Below are 25,449 nucleotides of genomic sequence, written 5' to 3'. Positions count from 1 at the left end.
CCTCTGTCATCATTTTAAGTGGGAGAACTTGCACAATCGGTGGCTGACTAAATACTTTTTTGCCCCACTGTGTATGTGTGTATATGTGAATATGTATGTATATATATATATATATATATATATATATATATATATATATATATATATATATATATATATATATATATATATATATATATATCTATATATCTATATATCTATATATCTATATATATATATCTATCAGGGGTCGGCAACCTGAAATGTTGAAAGAGCCATATTGGACCAAAAATACAAAAACAAATCTGTCTGGAGCCGCAAAACAAATTTAAAAGCCATATTACATACAGATAGTGTGTCATGAGATATAAATTGAATTATGAGGACTTAAAGGAAACAAAATGAGCTCAAATATAGCTACAAATGAGGCATAAGGATGCAATATGTACATACAGCTAGCCTAAATAGCATGTTAGCATCGATTAGCTTACAGTCATGCGGTGACCAAATATGTCTGATTAGCACTCCACACAAGTAATTAACATCAACAAAACTCACCTTTGTACATTCATGCACAACCTTATAAATTTGGTGGACAAAATGAGACAGAAAAAGAAGAGTTATAAAACAAGTCTGAGAAAGTCGGAGAAAGTTATGGATGTAAACAAACGAGGGTGAGTTCACGGACCGCCAAAATTAGTAGGACAAAACAGTGCTCGCCAAACACTCGAATCAGTGAAGCATGTTTAATACAAACAGTGTGCTTCATAGCAATCAGGGAGGTTTGTGTCATGTTTGTCCTCCTACAGAAACCATATTAAAACAAAAAATGTGTTTTTTCCTCTCATTTCCATTTTTCATATATTTTTGAAAATGCTCCAGAGAGCCACTAGGGCGGCGCTATGCGGCTCTGGAGCCGTGGGTTGCCAACCCCTGATAGATATATTAATATATATATATGTATATATATATATATATATATATATATATATATATATATATATATATATATATATATATATATATATATATATATATATATATATATATCCCGTCTCCCCTTCAGGAGGACGTCGAGTCAGGAGGGCAACACTTAATTAAATAAAATGAGTAGTTGAGATAGGCAATAAGCGGTATAAAATGGATGGATGGATGGAGTAATTGTGAAAAATATAGATATTAGCTAACCGACGGTGTTCCTGTTATATTTTTGTTTAATTAAGTTGCAAACAGCCCGTTTGTGGACCTCAGTAGTTTGAAAACACTGCCCTCATGTGGTAGACTTATACAACTACATTCAGTACATTTACTTTGGTACCATCCATCCATCCATTTCCTACCGCTTATTCCCTTTGGTACCGTTGTAAAATTATTGTGTGAATGACGTATAGTAAATAATTCACACAGCATTCACACATCTACACGGATTCAGGATTCCAATTGTTATTAATTTCAGTGTTGTTTGTCTGCCTTCGTCTCCCACAGTTTTCAACCCATCGGAACCGTTTAAGTACCAAAACATTCTGCTTTTTTTATGGTCTCAAATATCCCAGATTAGCAATACCGGGACATTTTATTCGGATCAAGAAATATTGGGTAAAGTTCCCACATTTCTCACCATCCACACACTCCACGCTGGCCGACATGTTTCTAGGGACGAAAACGTTTCCCGGATTTACCAATCAATCAATGTTTATTTATATAGTCCTAAATCACGAGTGTCTCAAAGGGCTGCACAAGCCAAAACAACATCCTTGGTTCAGATCCCACATCAGGGCAAGGAAAAACTCACAACTAAGTGGGATGTCAATGTGAATGACTATGAGAAACCTTGGAGAGGACCACAGATGTGGGTGACCCCCCCACCTCTAGGGGAGACCGGTGACAATGGACGTTGAGTGGGTCTAGCATAATAGTGAGAGTCCAGTCCATAGTGGATCTAACATTATAGTGTGAGAGTCCAGTCCATAGTGGATCTAACATAATAGTGAGAGAGTCCAGTCCATAGTGGATCTAACATAATAGTGAGAGAGTCCAGTCCATAGTGAATCTAACATAATAGTGAGGGAGTCCAGTCCATGGTGGATCTAACATAATAGTGAGAGAGTCCAGTCCATGGTGGATCTAATATAATAGCAAGAGAGTCCAGTTCATAGTGGATCTAACAAAATAGTGTGAGAGTTCAGTCCATAGTGGATCTACCATAATAGTGAGAGAGTCCAGTCCATGCTGGATCTAATATAATAGTGAGAGTCCAGTCCATGGTGCATCCAGTTAATAGTTGAAAGTCCAGTCCATAGTGGATCTAACATAATAGTGTGGGAGTCCAGTCCATAGTGGATCTAACATAATAGTGTGGGAGTCCAGTCCATAGTGGATCCAACACAATAGTGTGAGAGTCCAGTCCATAGTGGATCTAACATAATAGTGTGGGGGTCCAGTCCATAGTGGATCTAACATAATAGTGTGGGGGTCCAGTCCATAGTGGATCTAACATAATAGTGTGGGGGTCCAGTCCATAGTGGATCTAACATAATAGTGTGGGGGTCCAGTCCATAGTGGATCTAATATAATAGTGAGAGTCCAGTCCATAGTTGATCTAACATAATAGTGTGAGAGTCCAGTCCATAGTGGATCTAGTTAATAATGTGGGGGTCCAGTCCATAGTGGTTTTAACATAATAGTGAGAGTCCAGTCCATAGTGGATCTAACAAAATAGTGTGAGAGTCCAGTCCATAGTGGATCTAACATAATAGTGTGGGGGTCCAGTCCATAGTGGATCTAACATAATAGTGTGGGGGTCCAGTCCATAGTGGATCTAACATAATAGTGTGGGGGTCCAGTCCATAGTGGATCTAACATAATAGTGTGGGGGTCCAGTCCATAGTGGATCTAATATAATAGTGAGAGTCCAGTCCATAGTTGATCTAACATAATAGTGTGAGAGTCCAGTCCATATTGAATCTAGTTAATAATGTGGGGGTCCAGTCCATAGTGGTTTTAACATAATAGTGAGAGTCCAGTCCATAGTGGATCTAACAAAATAGTGTGAGAGTTCAGCCCATAGTGGATCTAACATAATAGTGTGGGGGTCCAGTCCATAGTGGATCTAACATAAGAGTGTGAGAGTCCAGTCCATAGTGGATCTAACATAATAGTGTGGGAGTCCAGTCCATAGTGGATCTAACATAATAGTGTGAGAGTCCAGTCCATAGTGGATCTAAAATAATAGTGTGAGAGTCCAGTCCATAGTGGATCCAACATACTAGTGAGAGTCCAGTCCACAGTGGGGCCAGCAGGAGATGATATTGAGTATACACCTCACCTGTTAAAATATGCCTAGTTTTCACAGCTAATAGTGAGTATGTTGTGTGGCCGCTAGATGACGCTGTCCCCGCTCAAAATGGAGTTAACTTGTCAAAGTCTACCTCAGCAAGCGAAGGGTTAATTAAAGTTCCCTGCTAGAAAACCTGGAAGAGGACTCTTGGGGGGGAAATGAGCCAAAAGAGTTCCATCCCACTCAGGAACTAATGAGGTCCAACATTGAAGAGACTTTTACTTGCTTTGAATGTCACAATTGTTGATTTCGGTACATTTAGTCGTCATGGCAAACCTATTTTTTTTGTATCTTTTCCCCGGACTTCTCCTGCCCCTGACCGGCGGCCAACAGCCTCCGCGCGCCGGGCCCTGGCGGCACCGCATCCAGTGGGAGAACAACGGCCGGATCCACAGCCTGGTCAGCACCGGCGCAGAGTTCAAGGCTCCCGCCAGGTCCAGTAGCCAATCGACGGTCTACGTCAGCACCCGGGACCGCACGGCGGCCTCAGAGTCCGCGTCACCCGACCACGCGTCACCCAGCCGGGCGCGCACCCGCGTCCGCCGCCCCAGGCCGGACCTCACCGGCAGCGTCAGCGCATGGACCGACGGTCTCACCGTGGACGGCTCGGTGCCGCACACCAGCCGGGAGGAGGAACCGGGTCCGCTGGCGCCGTTCCAGTCCTTACGTGCGGACGTGGGACCCGGACCCAGCTGGCTTTACGCACCCAGGACGCAGAGCTCCATCCTGGCTCATCCTGCGCCCTTCCAGCAACCTGGAGAAGACGCCTTTTCTCTGGAGAGTATGTTTAACGACGATTCTCGGAACCACAACTTCCCCGGGAATTCCGTCTTCTACAATATTTATCCACCCAGCAGGGGACGATCGGGGACGCACACGCGGCGGCCTCCTGACGCAGGACACGGGACCACATACTTCCAGAATGGTAGGCAATTATGTAGAAATCAGCAATATTGTTTTATAATTGTACTAGTTGGTTTTTTTTGTGTTTTTTTTTTTTACCCTGCCATGCAACTGGGGCGGCATGGCGTAGTGGGTAGAGCAGCCGTGCCAGAAACCTGAGGGTTGCAGGTTCGCTTCCCACCTATTGACATCAAAGACGCTGCCGTTGTGTCCTTGGGCAGGACACTTCACCCTTTGCCCCCGGTGCCGCTCACACTGGTGAATGAATGATGAATGGTTGGCGGATCCGTAGGCGCAAAATGGCAGCCACGCTTCCGTCAGTCTACCCCAAAGCTTACCACCACCAGGTGTGAATGAATAATGGGTTCCCACTTCTCTGTGAGCGCTTTGAGTATCTAACAATAGAAAAGCGCGATATAAATCTAATCCATTATTATACATAATATTACAAACTGCGTATAATCTATATGTCTGCCAGTGGGTGCTCAGTGTGTGTGTTTTAGTGTTGGACAAAGCTACGAACTATGGGAGACCGGGCTTTCTGCTCCGCTGCTCTCCCTGACCACCTGTGGGCACCTCAGACTGTGAATGCTTTTAAAAAAAGGCTTGAAAACCCTTCTTTTGAATAAAAGCCTTATGCATACTAGTTTTAGCTATCAGGCTGTTGTAGTTTTTATATTTTATTTATTTTGATTATCTTTTCATTATTTTATTTTATTATTATTATTGTAATTATAATACACTGTAGCACTTTGAGGTTTGCTTTTTACAAATAAAATCTATTATTATTATTATTATTATTGTTGTTGTCCCGATACCAATACTTTGGTGCCAGTACCAAAAGTATTTTGGTACTTTTCTAAATAAAGGCATCCGCAAGAAATTTAATTATCGGCTTAACCTGTTCGGTGGCCTTGTGGTTAGAGTGTTCAAACCCCGGCCGAGTCATACCAAAGACTATAAAAATGGGAGCCATTACCTCCCTGCTTGGCACTCAGCATCAAGGGTTGGAATTGGGGGTTGAATCACCAAAAAATTATTCCCGGGCGGGGCCACCACTGCTGCTCACTGCTCCCCTCACCTCCCAGTGGGTGATCAAGGGTGATCAAGTACCGGTCCACCACCCTGTCGTCGTCGTCACGTCGTGTCATTGCCAGTTTACGAGCAGACGAGCATGTTCGGCAGCGCACAATCACAGAGTACTTACAAGCAGACACAGTGTGTAGACAGAAAAGGGGGAACGGATACATTTTGGCTTAAAAACTAACGATGAAGGTGAAGTTATTGCACTGAAACACCCACCGGAAGAGATCCTTTAAGACAATGGTCCCCAACCAGTCCGAGAAGCATTTGCTACCGGGCAGGAGAGAAACATTAAATCATTTATAAAGGATTGCTCCGTTGACTTTGTCATATTATGCTCATGGTAGAGTGAAGCTGTTGGTGTTGTGAGCTTCGGCAGCAAGCAGAGGCTCGAACATGTTTTTTTTTCAACCCTACCAGCTTTTCTTGTAGTTCACTTGTAAATGGCGAATTTTCTACCTTCAAGGTACTCAAACCGCTTTGAAACTATTTCCACATTCACCCATTCACACACACATTCACACACTGATGGCGGGAGCTGGTCAGGCAGGGCCCTAACCACGACTCATCAGGAGCAAGGGTGAAAGGGTCTTGCTCAAGGACACAACAGACGTGACGAGGTTGGTAGAAGGTGGGGATCGAACCAGGAACCCAGAAGTGCTTTAAAGGCCTACTGAAAGCCACTACTACCGACCACGCAGTCTGATAATTTATATATTAATGATGAAATATTAACATTGCAACACATGCCAATACGGCCTTTTTAGTTTACTAAATTGCAATTTTAAATTTCCTGCGGAGTTTCCTGTTGAAAACGTCACGAAATGATGATGCGTGTTTGTGACGTTATTGGTTGGAGCGAACATATTAGCCCAGCACCACTCACGGCTAAAAGTCGTCTCTTTTCATAGCATAATTACACGGTATTTTGGACATCTGTGTTGCTGAATCTTTTGCAATTTGTTCAATTAATAATGGAGACGTCAAAGAAGAATGCTGTTGGTGGAAAGCGGTGGATTGCAGCTGCCTTTAGCACCGTTTGTTGTGAAGCTTTAACACAGAGCGGTCAAGCGAACATGTTTCTTTACGTCAACCAGCAAGTTTTTAGATGGAAAAATTGTGATATTAAGTCGGCTCTTACCGGAGACTTCAGTGGATTATGCGACCTCATCCTGCAGCTCAAAAAAGCAGCTGTGATCTTGGCTCCTCGGCTTCTCTCAGAGACACTGGCGTTCACCGCGGCCACCTGACTTTCAGGTATGTCATTATAATCTCACTAAAACACTATTAAAACAGTAGGCAGATAAGGGATTTTCCAGAATTATCTTGGTAAATGTGTCTAATTACATCTGAAACGCTCACACTGGCGCCGCTTCTTTTTTTTTTCTTTTTTTGTGATTCACTCTAACTTTCCTCATCCACAAATCTTTCATCCTCGCTCAAAATAATGGGGGAATTGTCGCTTTCTCGATCCGAATCGCTCTTGCTGCTGGTGGCCATGATTGTAAACAATGAGGAGCTCCACAACCCGTGACGTCACGCGCACATCGTCTGCTACTTCTGGTAAAGGCAAGGCTTTTTTTATTAGCGACCAAAAGTTGCGAACTTTAGCGCCGATGTTCTCTACTAAATCCTTTCAGCAAAAATATGGCAATATCGCAAAATGATCAAGTATGACACATAGAATGGACCTGCTATCCCCGTTTGAATAAAAAAATCTCATTTCAGTAGGCCTTTAAATATGTCCAACTCTTTCAGTTTTTTATTCGTCAGAGTTATACATTTTGGAAAATAAATAGCCGTGTTATGCAAAACACAAACGTCCACTGCAGTGGACGCTGGTTCTCTAGAAGGCTACTCAGCGCTAATCTTGGTGAATCTGCAAGACCAATTGTACTTTTGTACATGAAACAACGTCAAATGGACCATTGGAATTTTGAAGTGGACCCCATTTATTCCCAACAAAGAAGGGAGATAATTGCTTCCAGGTGACACAAATTGCCTTGGATTGCATTTGGACAGCATGAGAATGTCAAAGTGGTCAAATCCTGCCAAGCATCTGCAAGACTCGCTCAACAGACATTCAAACATGTTGTCTGTCCTCCCGACAGGACTGCCTGACCTGCTGCCAGATCCCTACGCCATCCAAGCAGGTGCTTACGTGCAGCGCATGCAGATGTTTGCCTTACGCTGTGCAGCAGAGGAGAACTGTTTGGCCAGGTAGGTAGGCTGCAGGACCACACACACACACACACACACACCATCTTGTATTTCTGGCCTTCTTGAGACCGCCGAAAAATGCCTACATCTTCGGAACCACCCCTTTGTGGATATATAAAGATTTGTATTTACAACATTGATAATATATACAAACCATGCAAATGTAAAACAGACACACACAAACACACAAACACGGACTCTAGTATTTACTTTTGTATGCACATTAAATCAATTTAAAAAAAAATCCCGACTTTGGAGCAATGTTCACGGTCTTGAGTATTTACTTTTGTATGCATATTAAATCAATGAAAATATCCAGACTTTGTAGCAATGTTCACGGAATGTGGTATTTACTTTTGTATGCACATTAAATAAATAAATAAAAAAATCCCGACTTTGGAGCAATGTTCACGGACTTGAGTATTTACTTTTGTATGCATATTAAATCAATGAAAAAAATCCAGACTTTGTAGCTATTTTCACGGAATGTGGTATTTACTTTTGTATGCACATTAAATCAACAACAAAAAAATCCAGACTTTGGAGCAATATTCACGGACTCCAGTATTTACTTTTGTATGCATATTAAATCAATGAAAAATATCCCGACTTTGTAGCAATTTTCACGGACTCTTGTATTTACTTTTGTAAGGACATTAAATCAATAAAAATAAAAATCCAGAGTTTGGAGCAATGTTCACGGACTCAAGTATTTACTTTGTATGCATATTAAATCAATGAAAAAAATCCCGACTTTGTAGCAATCTTTACGGACTCTAGTATTTACTTTTGTATGCACATTAAATCAATGAAAAAAATCCCGACATTGTAGCAAATTTCATGGACTGTAGTATTTACTTTTGTATGCACATTAAATCAATTTAAAAAATCCCGATTTTGGAGCAATGTTCACGGACTTGAGTATTTACTTTTGTATGCACATTAAATCAATGAAAAAAATCCAGACTTTGTAGCAATTTTCACGGAATGTAGTATTTACTTTTGTATGCACATTAAATCAATAAAAAAAAAATCCCGACTTTGGAGCAATGTTCACGGACTTGAGTATTTACTTTTGTATGCATATTAAATCAATGAAAAAAATCCCGACTTTGGAGCAATGTTCACGGACTTGAGTATTTACTTTTGTATGCACATTAAATCAATGAAAAAAATCCCGACATTGTAGCAAATTTCATGGACTGTAGTATTTACTTTTGTATGCACATTAAATCAATGAAAAAAATCCCGACTTTGAAGCAATGTTCACGGACTCGAGTATTTACTTTTGTATGCACATTAAATCAATGAAAAAAATCCAGACTTTGTAGCAATTTTCACGGAATGTAGTATTTACTTTTGTATGCACATTAAATCAATACAAAAAAAAATCCCGACTTTGGAGCAATGTTCACGGACTTGAGTATTTACTTTTGTATGCATATTAAATCAATGAAAAAAATCCCGACTTTGGAGCAATGTTCACGGACTTGAGTATTTACTTTTGTATGCACATTAAATCAATGAAAAAAATCCCGACATTGTAGCAAATTTCATGGACTGTAGTATTTACTTTTGTATGCACATTAAATCAATTAAAAAAATCCCGATTTTGGAGCAATGTTCACGGACTCTAGTATTTACTTTTGTATGCACATTAAATCAATGAAAAAAATCCCGACTTTGAAGCAATGTTCACGGACTTGAGTATTTACTTTTGTATGCATATTAAATCAATGAAAAAATCCAGACTTTGGAGCAATGTTCACGGACTTGAGTATTTACTTTTGTATGCATATTAAATCAATGAAAAAAAATCCAGACTTTGTAGCAATTTTCACGGAATGTAGTATTTACTTTTGTATGCACATTAAATCAACAACAAAAAAATCCCGACTTTGGAGCAATGTTCACGGACTTGAGTATTTACTTTTGTATGCATATTAAATCAATGAAAAAAATCCAGACTTTGTAGCAATTTTCACGGAATGCAGTATTTACTTTTGTATGCATATTAAATCAATGAAAAAAATCCCGACTTTGTAGCAATTTTCCCGGACTCTAGTATTCACTTTTGTATGCACATTAAATCAATTAAAAAAAAAATCCAGACTTTAGAGCAATGTCCACGGACTCGAGTATTTACTTTTGTATGCATATTAAATCAATGAAAAAAAATCCAGACTTTGGAGCAATGTTCACGGACTCGAGTATTTACTTTTGTATGCATATTAAATCAATGAAAAATATCCCGACTTTGTAGCATTTTTCACGGACTCTTGTATTTACTTTTGTAAGGACATTAAATCAATAAAAATAAAAATCCAGAGTTTGGAGCAATGTTCACGGACTCAAGTATTTACTTTGTATGCATATTAAATCAACGAAAAAAATCCCGACATTGTAGCAATTTTCACGGGCTCTAGTATTTACTTTTGTATGCACATTAAATCAATGAAAAAAATCCAGACTTTGGAGCAATTTTCACGGACTTGAGTATTTACTTTTGTATGCATATTAAATCAATGAAAAAAATCCAGACTTTGTAGCAATGTCCACGGACTATAGTATTTACTTTTGTATGCACATTAAATCAATAAAAAAAAAAATCCCGACTTTGGAGCAATGTTCACGGACTTGAGTATTTACTTTTGTATGCTTGTTAAATCAATGAAAAAAAATCCAGACTTAGTAGCAATGTTCACGGACTCTAGCATTTACTTTTGTATGTACATTAAATCAACAAAAAAAATCCCGACTTTGGAGCAATGTTCACGGACTTGAGTATTTACTTTTGTATGCATATTAAATCAATGAAAAAAATCCAGACTTTGTAGCAATTTTCACGGAATGTGGTATTTACTTTTGTATGCACATTAAATCAATAAAAAAAAAAAATCCCGACTTTGGAGCAATGTTCACGGACTCGACTATTTACTTTTGTATGCATATTAAATCAATGAAAAAATCCAGACTTTGTAGCAATTTTCACGGAATCTAGTATTTACTTTTGTTTGTACATTAAATCAATAATAAAAAAAATCCCGACTTTGGAGCAATGTTCACGGACTTGAGTATTTACTTTTGTATGAATATTAAATCAATGAAAAAAATCCAGACTTTGTAGCAATGTCCACGGACTATAGTATTTACTTTTGTATGCACATTAAATCAATAAAAAAAAAAATCCCGACTTTGGAGCAATGTTCACGGACTTGAGTATTTACTTTTGTATGCTTGTTAAATCAATGAAAAAAATCCAGACTTAGTAGCAATGTTCACGGACTCTAGCATTTACTTTTGTATGTACATTAAATCAACAAAAAAAATCCCGACTTTGGAGCAATGTTCACGGACTTGAGTATTTACTTTTGTATGCATATTAAATCAATGAAAAAAATCCAGACTTTGTAGCAATTTTCACGGAATGTGGTATTTACTTTTGTATGCACATTAAATCAATAAAAAAAAAAAATCCCGACTTTGGAGCAATGTTCACGGACTCGACTATTTACTTTTGTATGCATATTAAATCAATGAAAAAATCCAGACTTTGTAGCAATTTTCACGGAATCTAGTATTTACTTTTGTATGCACATTAAATCAATAATAAAAAAAATCCCGACTTTGGAGCAATGTTCACGGACTTGAGTATTTACTTTTGTATGCATATTAAATCAATGAAAAAATCCAGACTTTGTAGCAATTTTCACAGAATCTAATATTTACTTTTGTATGCACATTAAATCAGTAAAAAAAAAATCCCGACTTTGGAGCAATGTTCACGGACTTGAGTATTTACTTTTGTATGCATATTAAATCAATGAAAAAAATCCAGACTTTGTAGCAATTTTCACGGAATGTAGTATTTACTTTTGTATGCACATTAAATCAATACAAAAAAAATCCCGACTTTGGTGCAATGTTCATTGACTGGAATATTTACTTTTGTATGCACATTAAATCAATGAAAAAAATCCCGACTTTGGAGCAATGTTCACGGACTCGAGTATTTACTTTTGTATGCACATTAAATCAATGAAAAAAATCCCAACTTTGGAGCAATGTTTACGGACTCTAGTATTTACGTTTGTACGCACATTACAGCAATAAAAAAAAATCCATACTTTGGAGCAATGTTCACAGACTCTAGTATTAACTTTTGTATGTACATTAAATGAATGAAAAAAATCCCGACTTTGAAGCAATGTTTACAGACTCTAGTATTTACTTTTGTATGTAAAATAAATCAATAAAAAAAAATCCCAAATTTGGAGCAATGTTCACAGACTCTAGTATTTACTTTTGTATGCACATTAAATCAACAAAAAAAAATCCAGATTTTGGAGCAATGTCCACGGACTCGAGTATTTACTTTTGTATGCATATTAAATCAATGGAAAAAATCCCGACTTTGTAGCAATTTTCACGGACTCTTGTATTTACTTTTGTATGCACATTAATTCAATAATTTAAAAAAATAGACTTTGGAGCAATGTCCACAGACTCGCGTATTTACTTTTGTATGCACATTAAATCAACAACAAAAAAATCCAGACTTTGGAGCAATGTTCACGGACTCGAGTATTTACTTTTGTATGCATATTAAATCAATGAAAAAAATCCCGACTTTGTAGCAATGTTCACGGACTCTAGTATTTACTTTTGTATGCACATAAATTAAATAAATAAAAAATTCAGATTTTGGAGCAATGTTCACGGACTAGAATTTACTTTTGTATGCACATTAGATCAACAAAAATAATCTCGACTTTGGAGGAATGTTCACGGATTCTAGTATTTACTTTTGTATGCACATTAAATCAACGAAAAAAAATCCAGACTTTGGAGCAATGTTCACAGACTCTAGTATTTGTCTCTCTATTACATGCAATGGTTTCCCCTATTGGGACCACGATTTCGGTCCTAAATTGTTCTCTGGTCGTCATATGGACGGTACTTTTCCTTGTTGATGTCTCGAGAAGGGCAGAAATACAAAAACACACCCACACACACTCACTGACCTTTGTTTCCATTGCGTGAAAGCAGACTCTTATAGTGTCTTACCATATCTACTCTGACTTTCAATCATGCTCATTTTCCATTGGATGGCCCGTCTTTGGCTCTGATTTGTCGCCTTTCCATTAGCAAGGGCAGGTAGGGATCGGAATTGGTATTTCCGCATCACATTTACTTTTTCCCTCAAGTACATCACTGATCACTACTCAGCGCAGACATCATGAGAGCCAACAAACATAATAACATATCACTTACTGTAACAATAATATCTTCTCTAACTGGAATGCAGACTGTTAGGATGTTGATATATTCCCGTTTAGGGGAAGACTGACTCATAATTCATGCGAAGGGTTTAAAAAACCAAAAAAACAATGTCTTTTCTTTGTCTTTATCGCCATCTTCGGGTCTAAATTGGCTGTCTAAGTTTGCCAACTTCTCAGTTAATGTCCACATCATTTTACTATCAATATGAGAGGCATGATTTATAATCTGGAATTAACTTTCAGAAACTCAGCAGCTGAAGATGCCAATACTGGAGCACAAGGAAGTTGCCTCTCTCCGATAAATAAATGTAGGTTAACGTTAGCGCTTATGACAATATATATATAATTGGTTATTATTCAGGTCGCCACATGCAAATGGAGTATTGTTCGACACATATAGCCGCCTTCACATGTCTGACTCACATGTGTTATATGTCTAAAACCGGCCCCGTGCACAAGTATTAATTTTATGTTTACAGTTAATAAGAGCAATTTTTACAATGAGGTGGTGTCAGGTTCTAACACTGTTGACATATATTAAACAGACTAGAAGCAAGGAATCATGCAGAGACAGAGTTAAATTCGGCTCAATGAGGAGAGACGTATCGGGCTGTACACTTAGTTACCTTTCTGTCAGAGTTAGTTTGTGACGAACCCCAAGATGCAGGGATGGAGGGAGGAATGGAGTGAGAAAACATCCATCCATCCATTTTCTACCGCTTATTCCCTTTCAGGGTCACGGGGGGCGCTGGTGCCTATCTCAGCTACAATCATGATTTAATAAAAATACTAAAACAAGAACAAACCAAAGGGGTACAACAAAAAGCGCTCACGAGGCGGATAACAAAGATCTTGCATGGGAACTAGAAAATAAACGGAGCTTAGCATGGAAGCTAGCAAAGCCTAGCGTGGAAGCTAGCAGGTATCGAGCAGGAAACAGAAATTGTAAATGAAATATGAAAACAAACTTGGAAGCAGGGAACAAAAGGCAGTAAGCTACAAACCGCAATCAAATATAGCTTACCGCAAAGCTGCATGGACAAGACATGATACGACACGACATGTAGCAACGACAAGAGCGACAATACATGACAATAATCCAGCTCTCGACTGGAGGACAAAACAGGTTCAAATAGGAGCGGGCTGACTGACAACAGGTGTGGCCAGGTGCCAATCAGCCGCAGCTGAGGGGAAAACAGCGCACAGGGAAAAAAAACAGGAAACAGACAAAATAAGAGTGCTGACGGGAACTAAGGACAGGAAATACTACACACACAGAGGAAAAACTAAAACACAAACAAACTGTCAGGGGGAAGGCTGACATGTTCCAACCTACGCTCTAGGGCACAGTCCTCGTGCTCCACTATTTATTCGGGAGGTCCCTGGTTACATCGGGGGCGGCATAGCTCGGTTGGTAGAGGGTTGCAGGTTCGATTCCCGCTTGTGCCATCCTCGTCACTGCCGTTGTGTCCTTGGGCAAGACACTTTACCCACCTGCTCCCAGTGCCACCCACACTGGTTTAAATGGAACTTAGATATTGGGTGTCACTATGTAAAGCGCTTTGAGTCACTTGAGAAACGCGCTATATAAATATAATTCACTTCACTTCACATCGCTGAGACTGCCTCTGAAGGAAGGGGGGATCATTTCAGCAGTTTAGACACAATGTATGATTATTCAGAAATTCAAATCTGCTGACACTCGTGATATCGCCCTGTCTCTGCTTTGTCCGCGACACGAACAGAATGTTAGCCCTTGGCAGTCAGCAAGGACACAAACACTGATACGAGACGACTCGCGATCTTGGATTGCGAGTTTTCCCTTTGCACGGATAGAAAAGTACAACGTCAGCATAATTGATAATAACTATAGCAACGGCCTTTAAGCTTAAGAGTTGTGTGATAACTTCCACATAATTATTCTAACAGAAGGAGAGTTAGTTAGTTAGTTAGTTAGTTAGATGTTTACGTGCAGTACATCGCCGCTGTTGCATAGTAGAGATTCAGTTCCGTCTCGGACGGGATTGAAACTGGTTATTCAACCACGGTTCCCACATTGTGTGAGTGCTGATGTTTCTAGAAGTATTTCCTCTCTTTGATGAATTATTGCAAGTTGCCTTGGTGTCTCGTAAATAACTCCAGCTGTCGTACCGTGCATGGCGACGCCACGCCCGCCCACAGGTATCGATAAGGGAATCTGCAACAACTGGCAAATGATTACCAAGAATCAAAACACTAGGGGCCCATCCATCCATTTTCTACCGCTTATTCCCTTTCGGGGTCGCGGGGGGCGCTGGCGCCTATCTCAGCTACAATCGGGCGGAAGGCGGGGTACACCCTGGACAAGTCGCCACCTCATCGCAGGGCCAACACAGATAGACAGACAACATTCACACACTAGGACCAATTTAGTGTTGCCAATCAACCTATCCACAGGTGCATGTCTTTGGAAGTGGGAGGAAGCCGGAGTACCCGGAGGGAACCCACGCAGTCACGGGGAGAACATGCAAACTCCACACAGAAAGATCCCGAGCCTGGATTTGAACCCAGGACTGCAGGACCTTTGTATTGTGAGGCAGACGCACTAACCCCTCTGCCACCGCGAAGCCCTTAACTTTATTTTTTTTTTGCAAATAATAATTAACTTAGAATTTCATGGCTGCAACACGTGCCAAAGTAGTTGGGAAAGGGCATGTTCACCACTGTGTTACATCACCTTTTCTTTTAACGACGCTCAATAAACGTTTGGGAACTGAGGAAATTGTTGAAGCTTTGAAAGTGGAATTCTTTCCCATTCTTGTTTTATGTACACTTCATATTGCGCCACACATTTTCGATGGGAGACAGGTCTGGGCTGCAGGCGGACCAGGAGTGTACCCGCACTAGGGGCCGGTTATGAAAAAGAACCGGTTTTCGATTCCTATCCCTGAGAGCAGGTACTACCATGTACTATTTGTAGCTTCCATTTTGCTGCAAGGCTCCGATTTCTTCAGTCTTCAGTCTCCTCTTGGATACATTTGGTCTAATGATTGTGAAGAAGTCCAGGAGACGATCCATTGTCGTCGTTCATGGCAACGTGTTTTCGCAGAGTGCGGAGTAGACCCGAGCAGGTACCGTGCAGTGGAAAAAGAAACCCTTTTCGAACCTAATACCCATTGCATGTAATCCCCACAGGTCGGCTTATGCCCCCTCAATGCGAGACATCGACTTCCGGGTCCTACTACGCTTCCCGCAGAAAGTGAAGAACCAAGGCACCGCCGACTTCCTCCCCGTGAAACCAAGGCACCAGTGGGACTGGCACAGCTGCCACCAGTAAGTTCGTAACGATTCAGCCATGTTTGGGCCGTACTCTACGTGAACATGGTCGAAAAACCTTTTATTGCAAGGCACTACCACAGCATGGAGGCCTTCAGCAACTACGACCTGCTGGACGCCGCCACGGGACGTAAAGTCGCAGAGGGACACAAGGCCAGTTTTTGTCTGGAGGACACGGGCTGCGACCCCGGGATCAGGCGGCGCTACGCCTGCACAGCTCATAAACAGGTGACGCCCAAAGTGATTGTTACCGGGAGTTCTTGAAGGTGGGTGTTCAGCGAGACGCAAAAGTCCAGGGAGGGCGAGGAAAGTAATAATATTGTGAGAGTCCAGCCCATAGTGGATCTAACATAATAGTGAGAGTCCAGTCCATAGTGGATCTAACATAATAGTGTGAGTTCAGTCCATAGTGGATCTAACATAATAGTGAGAGTCCAGTCCAGAGTGGATCCAACATAATAGTGTGAGAGTCCAGTCCATAGTGGATCTAACATAATAGTGTGAGATTCCAGTCCATAGTGGATCTATAATTATATTGTGAGAGTCCAGTTCATAGTGGATCTAACATAATAGTGAGAGTCCAGTCCAGAGTGGATCCAACATAATAGTGTGAGAGTCCAGTCCATAGTGGATCTAACATAATAGTGTGAGATTCCAGTCCATAGTGGATCTATAATTATATTGTGAGAGTCCAGTTCATAGTGGATCTAACATAATAGTGAGAGTCCAGTTCATAGTGGATCTGACATAATAGTGAGAGTCCAGTTCATAGTGGATCTAACATAATAGTGAGAGTCCAGTCCAGAGTGGATCTAACATAATATTGAGAGAGTCCAGTCCATAGTGGATCTAACATAATAGTGAGAGTCCAGTCCAGAGTGGATCTAACATAATAGTGTGAGAGTCCAGTTCATAGTGGATCTAACATAATAGTGAGAGTCCAGTCCAGAGTGGATCTAACATAATATTGAGAGAGTCCAGTCCATAGTGGATCTAACATAATAGTGAGAGTCCAGTCCAGAGTGGATCTATAATTATATTGTGAGAGTCCAGTTCATAGTGGATCTAACATAATAGTGAGAGTCCAGTTCATAGTGGATCTGACATAATAGTGAGAGTCCAGTTCATAGTGGATCTAACATAATAGTGAGAGTCCAGTCCAGAGTGGATCTAACATAATATTGAGAGAGTCCAGTCCATAGTGGATCTAACATAATAGTGAGAGTCCAGTCCAGAGTGGATCTAACATAATAGTGTGAGAGTCCAGTCAATAGTGGATCTATCAAAATAGTATCAGTCCAGTCCATAGTGGATCTAACATAATAGTGTGAGAGTCCAGTTCATAATGGATCTAACGTAATAGTGAGAGTCCAGTTCATAGTGGATCTAACATAATAGTGTGAGATTCCAGTCCATAGTGGATCTATCAAAATAGTGACAGTCCAGTCCATAGTGGATCTAACATGATAGTGAGAGTCCAGTCCATAGTGGATCTAACATAATAGTGTGAGAGTCCAGTCCATAGTGGATCTAACATGATAGTGAGAGTCCAGTCCATAGTGGATCTAACATAATAGTGTGAGAGTCCAGTCCATAGTGGAACTAACATAATAGTGAGAGTCCAGTCCATAGTGGATCTATCAAAATAGTGACAGTCCAGTCCATAGTGGATCTAACATGATAGTGAGAGTCCAGTCCATAGTGGATCTAACATAATAGTGTGAGAGTTCAGTCCATAGTGGATCCAACCTAATTGTGAGAGTCCAGTCCATAGTGGATCCATAGTAATTGTGAGAGTCCAGTCCATAGTGGATCTAACATAATAGTGAGAGTCCAGTCCATAGTGGATCTAACATATTAGTGAGACTCCAGTCCATAGTGGATCTTACATAATATTGTGAGAGTCCAGTCCATAGTGGATCTAACATAATAGTGTGAGAGTTCAGTCCATAGTGGATCTAGTTAATAGTGTGAGACTCCAGTCCATAGTGGATCCAACATAATAGTGTGAGAGTCCAGTCCATAGTGGATCTAACATAATAGTGTGAGAGTCCAGTCCATAGTGGATCTAACATAATAGTGAGAGTCCAGTCCATAGTGGATCTATAATTATATTGTGAGAGTCCAGTTCATAGTGGATCTAACATAATAGTGAGAGTCCAGTTCATAGTGGATCTGACATAATAGTGTGAGATTCCAGTCCATAGTGGATCTATCAAAATAGTGACAGTCCAGTCCATAGTGGATCTAACATGATAGTGAGAGTCCAGTCCATAGTGGATCTAACATAATAGTGTGAGAGTCCAGTCCATAGTGGATCTAACATAATAGTGTGAGAGTCCAGTCCATAGTGGAACTAACATAATAGTGTGAGATTCCAGTCCATAGTGGATCTATCAAAATAGTGACAGTCCAGTCCATAGTGGATCTAACATGATAGTGAGAGTCCAGTCCATAGTGGATCTAACATAATAGTGTGAGAGTCCAGTCCATAGTGGATCTAACATGATAGTGAGAGTCCAGTCCATAGTGGATCTAACATAATAGTGTGAGAGTCCAGTCCATAGTGGAACTAACATAATAGTGTGAGATTCCAGTCCATAGTGGATCTATCAAAATAGTGACAGTCCAGTCCATAGTGGATCTAACATGATAGTGAGAGTCCAGTCCATAGTGGATCTAACATAATAGTGTGAGAGTTCAGTCCATAGTGGATCCAACCTAATTGTGAGAGTCCAGTCCATAGTGGATCCATAGTAATTGTGAGAGTCCAGTCCATAGTGGATCTAACATAATAGTGAGAGTCTAGTCCATAGTGGATCTAACATATTAGTGAGACTCCAGTCCATAGTGGATCTTACATAATATTGTGAGAGTCCAGTCCATAGTGGATCTAACATAATAGTGTGAGAGTTCAGTCCATAGTGGATCTAGTTAATAGTGTGAGACTCCAGTCCATAGTGGATCCAACATAATAGTGTGAGAGTCCAGTCCATAGTGGATCTAACATAATAGTGTGAGAGTCCAGTCCATAGTGGATCTAACATAATAGTGTGAGATTCCAGTCCATAGTGGATCTATAATTATATTGTGAGAGTCCAGTTCATAGTGGATCTAACATAATAGTGAGAGTCCAGTTCATAGTGGATCTGACATAATAGTGAGAGTCCAGTTCATAGTGGATCTAACATAATAGTGAGAGTCCAGTCCAGAGTGGATCTAACATAATATTGAGAGAGTCCAGTCCATAGTGGATCTAACATAATAGTGAGAGTCCAGTCCAGAGTGGATCTAACATAATAGTGTGAGAGTCCAGTCAATAGTGGATCTATCAAAATAGTATCAGTCCAGTCCATAGTGGATCTAACATAATAGTGTGAGAGTCCAGTCCATAGTGGATCTAACGTAATAGTGAGAATCCAGTTCATAGTGGATCTAACATAATAGTGTGAGATTCCAGTCCATAGTGGATCTATCAAAATAGTGACAGTCCAGTCCATAGTGGATCTAACATGATAGTGAGAGTCCAGTCCATAGTGGATCTAACATAATAGTGTGAGAGTCCAGTCCATAGTGGATCTAACATGATAGTGAGAGTCCAGTCCATAGTGGATCTAACATAATAGTGTGAGAGTCCAGTCCATAGTGGAACTAACATAATAGTGTGAGATTCCAGTCCATAGTGGATCTATCAAAATAGTGACAGTCCAGTCCATAGTGGATCTAACATGATAGTGAGAGTCCAGTCCATAGTGGATCTAACATAATAGTGTGAGAGTTCAGTCCATAGTGGATCCAACCTAATTGTGAGAGTCCAGTCCATAGTGGATCCATAGTAATTGTGAGAGTCCAGTCCATAGTGGATCTAACATAATAGTGAGAGTCCAGTCCATAGTGGATCTAACATATTAGTGAGACTCCAGTCCATAGTGGATCTTACATAATATTGTGAGAGTCCAGTCCATAGTGGATCTAACATAATAGTGTGAGAGTTCAGTCCATACTGGATCTAGTTAATAGTGTGAGACTCCAGTCCATAGTGGATCCAACATAATAGTGTGAGAGTCCAGTCCATAGTGGATCTAACATAATAGTGTGAGAGTCCAGTCCATAGTGGATCTAACATAATAGTGAGAGTCCAGTCCATATGGGGCCAGCAGGAGACCATCCCTTGCGGAGACAGGTCAGCAGCGCAGAGATGTCCCCAACCGATGCCCAGGTGAGCGGTCCACCTGGACAGCCAGTACTTCATCCATGGCCACCGGACCTGTACCCCCACTTCCACAAGGGAGAGGGGGACAGAGCAGAAAAGAAAAGAAACGGCAGATCAACTGGTCAAAAAAGGGGGTTTATTTAAAGGCTAGACTATACAAATGAGTTTTAAGATGGGACTTAAATGCTTCCACAGCACATTTTTTCATTAAATTCCGACTTCTTTGGTGTCTGTCTTTAGACGGTGCACTCTATAACTTCATTATCATCTTTTGAAGGCAGCTTTCGACAGTTTTGTAGTTTTTTCCTTACAAACAAACTTCTGACACAAGAACAGGAGGGTAAGTGCATTACCAGACTGCACTCGCTCAACTGCTGTGTCGTTTCCAGGGACTGAGCCCAGGGTGTCACGACCTCTACGCCGCCAACATCGACTGTCAGTGGATCGACATCACGGACGTAGCGCCAGGCAACTACAACTTGAAGGTAAGGAAAACACACCCCTCGTAGTTCTTCTGTCAATATCCACGCCGGTTGGTCTCAGGTGACCGTCAACCCCGACTTCCACGTGCTGGAGTCGGACTTCACCAACAACGTTGTGAGGTGTGAGATCACGTACACGGGAATCTACGTTCAGACGCGCAACTGTCGAGTAACAAGGTGCAGGAGAGATTACAGTATTTCAAGCTGAATATTTATATTAATATATATTTTTACATTTTTCTCATTCTCAGCGGGTGAAATCTCCCAGGATTTTCCAGAGTCAACTTTTGACTGGCCGGTCAATTTGAGTTGAATTCCAGCTAAAGAGGTTGCATTTACACAATTTGTATTAGGGGTGTATGTAGTGTATGTACTTTGTATTTAATGTTCCATAAGATATTTTGTTTCTATTATGGTGCTATGTTTAGTTGATAATATTTTAAAATTGTGGGATGTTTGGTTGTTTTCGAAAAATGTCACCCGATGTCACGGCAGTAGAGATGTCCGATAGTGGCTTTTTTGCCGATATTCCGATATTGTCCAACTCCAAATTACCGATTCCGTTATCAACCGATACCGATACATACAGTCATGGAATTAACACATTATTATGCCTAATTTTGTTGTGATGCCCCGCTTGATGCATTAAACAATGTAACAAGGTTTTCCAAAATAAATCAACTCAAGTTATTATTATTGAAGTCAAAATAACAGCTACAAAAACAATGAAGGCACACAGCTTCAGTCCAGAGTATACTAGAGTCATAAAGTAAACAATAACATAGTCCTCCTTTAGTGCACACTTTATTGACAGGTTCAAACATTGAGGACATCTTTTAACCAGACAAGAAGCAAGAAACCAAGCAGAGACAGAGTTAAATTTAGCTCATGAGGAGAACGCATGGCGCTGCACACTTAGTCACAGTCTCGCCCTACGCTGATGACATCTATTAAACAGACAAGAAACAAGGAACCAAGCAGAGACAGAGTTCAATTTAGCTCATGAGGAGAACGCATGGGCCTGGACACTTAGTCACAGTCTCACCCTATGCTGATGACATCTATTAAACAGACAAGAAGCAAGGAATCATGCGGAGACAAAGTTCAATTTAGTTCACGAGGAGAACGCATGGATTTGCACACTTAGTCTCAGTCTCACTCTATGCTGATGACATCTATTAACAGACAAGAAGCAAAGGTGAAAAGCCAGTCCGTGAAAATAATGCATACATTAAACTGGTCCCTCGTGGAAAAAAGGTTGGGGACCTCTGTTTTAGGAAACATCCGAGGCATCTTGAATGGACTTCTGTTAGGTTCAAACACTGATGACATCTATTAAACAGACAAGAAGCAAGGAACCATGCAGAGACAGAGTTCAATTTAGCTCATGAGGAGAACGCATAGAGGTGCACACTTAGTCACAGTCTCGCCCTACGCTGATGACATCTATTAAACAGACAAGAAGCACCAAAGACAGAGTTTAATTTAACTCATGAGAAGAACGCATGGATCTGCACACTTAGTCTCAGTCTCACTCTATGCTGATGACATCTATTAACAGACAAGAAGCAAAGGTGAAAAGCCGGTCCGTGAAAATAATGCATACATTAAACCGGTCCCTCGTGGAAAAAAGGTTGGGGACCCCTGTTTTAGGAAACATCCAAGGCATTTTGAATGGACCTATGTTAGGTTCAAACACTGATGACATCTATTAAACAGACAAAAAGTAAGAAACCAAGCAGAGACAGAGTTCAATTTAGCTCATGAGGAGAATGCATGGAGGTTCACACTTAGTCTCAGTCTCGCCCTACGCTGATGACATCTATTAATCAGACAAGAAGCAAGGAATCATGCAGAAACAGAGTTCAATTTAGCTCATGAGGAGAACACATGGAGCTGCACACTTAGTCACAGTCTCCCCCTATGTTGATGACATCTATTAAACAGACAAGAAGCAAGGAATCATGCGGAGACAAAGTTCAATTTAGTTCATGAGGAGAACGCATAAATCTGCACACTTAGTCTCAGTCTCACTCTATGCTGATGACATCTATTAACAGACAAGAAGCAAACGTGAAAAGCCGGTCCGTGAAAATAATGCATACATTAAATCGGTCCCTCCTGGAAAAAAGGTTGGGGACCCCTGTTTTAGGAAACATCCAAGGCATCTTGAATGGACCTCTGTTAGGTTCAAACACTAATGGCATCTATTCATGCAGACAAGAAGCAAGGAACCATGCAGAGACAGAGTTCAATTTAGCTCATGAGGAGAACGCATGGATCTGCACACTTAGTCACAGTCTCGCCCTACGCTCTAAGGATCAGCCCCCGCATCCCTCTATTTATTCAGTAGTTCCATAGTCAACATCACTGAGGCCGCCTCTAAAAAGAGTGGTCACATATATTATGCAAAGCAGGTCCAGTACGCACAATATGCGACGGAATGTGCTGGGCCTTGTGATTGCCTTGTTTCTGCTTCGTCTGCTTGCTGTCATCTTATCTTGATTGAGGTCCTTGAAGTCCTTGGCTGTTAGCGGGCTAAAACAAAGATAACAGAAGTTTTGTCCTTGCACAGATAGAAAAAATGCAGCTTGAGCACAATGACTAATAACTATAGCAACGGACTTCAAGCATACTAAAGTTGTGTGATAATTTATATACATGATTATTCTAACACTGGCATACTGTATAGGAGAAAATTATAAACCGGGCTCAATCTGCCTTGCTCGAACATTTTTGTATGAGTAACACAAATGTGCTGCAAGCTAGTGGTGAGTGCTTGAAGCGGCCTAGCAGTCAGCCAGAGCTTCTGAAATGCTGCGTTGAGACAGGGCAGCTCCGTTCACTGCAAGCTGCAAAATGTGCGCCATGCAGGGCAGACTAGCCACACCAAACTCTACCATAGAATAGAATAGAATAGAGTTTTTATTGTCATTATTGCAATGAACAGGTTCAAAGAACAACATAGCTTTTGCCATACTGCGTGCGTTGTCCCTGACCACAACGTAGGCTTTCGACCTGGGGTGTTTTTTTTGTTGTATTTTAGTTTTTTCTCGGCGGAGTCTTTAAGCGACAACTGTGTGGTACTACTTTTTTTTTCACTGTTTGATTTTCATCCATCTTCCGCTTGTATTCATCATGTATCTCCTTATGATTCTTGAAGTGATGTGAGATCAAATTGCTCGTATTAAAGGAAGACGTCTTGGTTCCTCCTCGCATTACCAACTTTTTGCAGTCGTTGCAAATTGCCAGTTTTTTTTATCCGTCCGAAAACACTTTAAAAAAAATCTCAAACCATGTTGTTAGTCAGTCACTGAGCGAGCTGGCTTGTCAGCCACGGCTACAGCACCGGCAACAACACACTCTTGTTGTCGTTATGATCCGCTTGCGTTTGAAACCGATACCGATAATTTCCGATATTACAATTTAAAATATTTATCGGCCGATAATATCGGCAGTTCGATATTATTGGACATCTCTACATAGCAAGCTTGTGATACAAATAGAGCCCTGTGGAAAATGACTACATACACAGTAGATTTAACCAATTGTTTGTTTTGGTTTTGTTAATAGAATTAGCTGTCAATTGGAAAAATGAGAATGTGCAATAACAATGAAAAGTTTACTTTCACATGTTAAAAAATGTGCTCGAACACGATTGTTGAAAATGACACTGTATGTCAGATTGAATGCAATAAATACTGATGAGTCAGTACATTATGTTTACCCCATTACTTTCTAAGTCTTAGGTTAGATAACATATTACGTTTTGTCATTGCTGAAAGTTGATAAATGCTTAAAAAAAAACACCATCTTTTACTTCAAGCGTGGCATGCATGCAGAAGTCGATTTCCACTGACTGCAATTCCAATGGCCACCTGTGACGGCAGTAATAAGCAACAAAGACGTTCCAGCGCGAGGCCAGAAAAAGAAGATTTTGGGCTGACACCCCGGGGCTCGAAAAGGTTGGTGACCTCTGATATAAACAATAATATCTTAAAGGCTTCTGAAATGAGATTTTCCTATTTAAACGGGGATAGCAGGTCCATTCTATGTGTCATACTTGATTATTTTGTGATATTGCCATATTTTTGCTGAAAGGATTTAGTAGAGAACATCATCGGTAAAGTTAGCAACTTTGGGTCGCTAATAAAAAAGCCTTGCCTTTACGGGAAGTAGTGGACGATGTGCCAGATTGTCACGGGTTGTAGGGCTCCTCACATCTGAACATTGTTTACAATCATGGCCTCCAGCAGCTAGAGCTATTCGGACCGAATATTTTGAGCGAGAATGAAAGATTCGTGGATGAGGAAAGTTAGAGTGAAGCACACAAAAAAAAGCAACGGCTCCAGGTTCGGTATACCTTTTCTACCTTGAAGGTAGAAAAGTGCTATACAAGTATAACCCATTTACCGTATACGTACATATATACTGGACATCCCCTTACGACATACAGAACATATGGGTTATAGTTGTGTAGCGCTTTCTACCTTCAATGTACTCAAAGCGCTTTGACACTATTTCCACATTCACCCATGCACACACACATTCACACACTGATGGAGGGAGCTGTCATGCAAGGCGGTAACCACCACCCATCAGGAGCAAGGGTGAAGAGTCTTGCTCATGGACACA

General features: G+C 40.5%; 2 protein-coding genes across 3 annotated transcripts in view; one reads left to right on the top strand and one right to left on the bottom strand.

The window, feature by feature from the left end:
- The first annotated feature begins 3,469 nt into the window (after positions 1-3,469).
- Positions 3,470-24,529, top strand: LOC133568728 (protein-lysine 6-oxidase-like). Of its 2 annotated transcripts, XM_061920840.1 has the most exons (8): positions 3,754-4,097; positions 4,174-4,241; positions 7,414-7,522; positions 15,979-16,116; positions 16,191-16,347; positions 20,722-20,817; positions 20,876-20,991; positions 21,066-24,529. In XM_061920840.1, the coding sequence occupies exons 1-8, from the start codon at positions 3,895-3,897 to the stop codon at positions 21,070-21,072; spliced, it is 894 nt and encodes a 297-aa protein (XP_061776824.1). In that variant the 5' UTR covers positions 3,754-3,894; the 3' UTR covers positions 21,073-24,529. The 2 variants fall into 2 exon arrangements, with proteins under 2 accessions (XP_061776823.1, XP_061776824.1); XM_061920839.1 differs by having other exon boundaries at positions 3,470-4,241.
- LOC133568727 (uncharacterized) overlaps positions 21,594-25,449 on the bottom strand; it is a 51,062-nt gene continuing 47,206 nt past the window's right edge. Inside the window, exon 3 of the mRNA XM_061920838.1 lies at positions 21,594-23,352. The gene's annotated coding sequence lies outside the window, so the exon portion shown is untranslated. The remainder of the gene's footprint in view (positions 23,353-25,449) is intronic.

Source organism: Nerophis ophidion, linkage group LG14 (genome assembly GCF_033978795.1).
Source record: "Nerophis ophidion isolate RoL-2023_Sa linkage group LG14, RoL_Noph_v1.0, whole genome shotgun sequence".
NCBI lineage: Eukaryota > Metazoa > Chordata > Actinopteri > Syngnathiformes > Syngnathidae > Nerophis > Nerophis ophidion.
The sequence above is the reverse complement of the archived record's forward strand: the minus strand, read 5'-3'. Positions and strand labels throughout refer to the sequence as shown.